Source organism: Eptesicus fuscus, chromosome 13 (genome assembly GCF_027574615.1).
Source record: "Eptesicus fuscus isolate TK198812 chromosome 13, DD_ASM_mEF_20220401, whole genome shotgun sequence".
Classification (NCBI taxonomy): Eukaryota; Metazoa; Chordata; class Mammalia; order Chiroptera; family Vespertilionidae; genus Eptesicus; species Eptesicus fuscus.
Genome location: NC_072485.1, coordinates 65040645 through 65042503, shown reverse-complemented (window position 1 = coordinate 65042503; position 1859 = coordinate 65040645). Strand labels below are relative to the sequence as shown.

Below are 1859 nucleotides of genomic sequence, written 5' to 3'. Positions count from 1 at the left end.
GCCTTGTCCCCCCCAACTGCCCTCCCTTGCAGGCCTGATCCCTCTCCACTGCCCTCCCCTTCTGGCCATCTTGTGGTGGCCATCTTGCGTCCACATGGGGGCAGCCATCTTGTGTGTTGGAGTGATGGTCAATTTGCATATTACTCTTTTATTATATATATACCAATTAACTGAAGAACCACTCTGCATATGTATATAACTTGGCTTTGGCAGTAATAATTTTTTAATTTTAAAATATTACTGAACCTCTGTGCCTTATAAGTTAAATAGTGTAACAACTAGTCAATCTTATAGATTTATTGAGACAAATAAGTGAATATAGATGTAAGGTGTCTCGAGCATTTCCTGGCACATTAGCAACATATAACTATAAGCCTTCACTAGGCTCAGTGATATGACATGACACATATACTTATTCCAAATATGTCATCTTGATTAAGACATTACTTGTTTACACAAATCAGTTTACAGAATTTAAAAAAGGGAGATTATTCATTAAACTTCAGTTTTAATAATGTGTAACTCTATAGGTAATGAATGCATTAAACTTTGTTGGTAAACCCATACTTTATATCTGATTGCCATAATAAAAATGTGCATCTACTTATCACTCTCCTAGCTATCTGTTTCAATTGATTTTTTGTTAATCAATGTGTTCCTTTATGACTCATTGCTATAGGACATCTTGTGATTCCCAAATAACATCCATGGAGAACAATACAGAAGTGACTGAGTTCATCCTCCTTGGACTAACCAATGTCCCGGAACTGCAGGTCCCCCTCTTCATAATGTTCACCTTCATCTACCTCATCAGTGTGGTTGGAAACCTGGGGATAATCATTTTGATTCTTGTGGACTTTCGCCTCCATACCCCTATGTACTTTTTCCTTAGTAATTTGTCTTTGGTTGATTTTTGTTACTCTACAGCTGTCACTCCCAAGGTTATGGCTGGGTTCCTTGTAGGAGACAAGGTCATCTCCTACAATGCATGTGCTGCTCAGATGTTCTTTTTTGCAGCCTTTGCTACTGTGGAAAATTTCCTCTTGGCTTCAATGGCTTATGACCGCTATGCAGCAGTGTGCAAACCCCTACATTATACCACCACCATGACAAAAGGTGTGTGTGCACGTCTTGCCATAGGTTCCTATGTCTATAGTTTTCTGAATGCCTCTCTCCACATTAGGAACACATTCATCCTCTCTTTCTGTAAATCTAATCTGGTCCATCACTTTTTCTGTGAATTTCCAGCAGTCATGGCTCTCTCTTGCTCTGACAGACATATTAGTGAGCAGATTCTTGTTTTTGTGGTAAGCTTCAACATCTTTTCTGCTCTCCTGGTTATCTTGATTTCCTATCTGTTCATATTTGTCACCATCCTAAAGATGCACTCATCTTCAGGGTATCAGAAGGCTTTGTCCACCTGTGCTTCTCACCTCACTGCAGTCTCCATCTTCTATGGGACTGCCATATTCATGTACTCCCAGCCCAGCTCCAGCCATTCCATGGACACAGACAAAATTGTCTCTGTTTTCTATACTATGGTCATCCCCATGTTGAACCCTCTGGTCTATAGCTTGAGAAACAAGGAGGTAAAAAATGCATTCAAGAAGGTTGTTGAGATGGCAAAATTGTCTCTAGACTTCGCCTGATAAAGTTGTAGGATCCACAATAACCTAGTTTCATTCCTGTCAGATGTTCAACACGCAATAATTCACATTTCAAGGCCCAACAATGCCCTAAATTACTGAGATAATGCCATTGTTTTTCTTCAAAAGCCTATCATCTAGAAAAAAGGAAATATTGTGTCCAAATACATGATGTCTGAATTAGAATGGTCAAAAGGAACCTTAAGAATGTTG

The 1859-nt window shown here is 39.3% G+C and overlaps 1 protein-coding gene across 1 annotated transcript; it reads left to right on the top strand.

The window, feature by feature from the left end:
• Positions 1-704: 704 nt before the first annotated feature.
• LOC129151200 (olfactory receptor 5B3-like) lies at positions 705-1649 on the top strand. Its single transcript, XM_054725254.1, has one exon. The coding sequence runs from the start codon at positions 708-710 to the stop codon at positions 1647-1649; it is 942 nt and encodes a 313-aa protein (XP_054581229.1). The 5' UTR covers positions 705-707.
• The last annotated feature ends 210 nt before the right edge of the window (positions 1650-1859 follow it).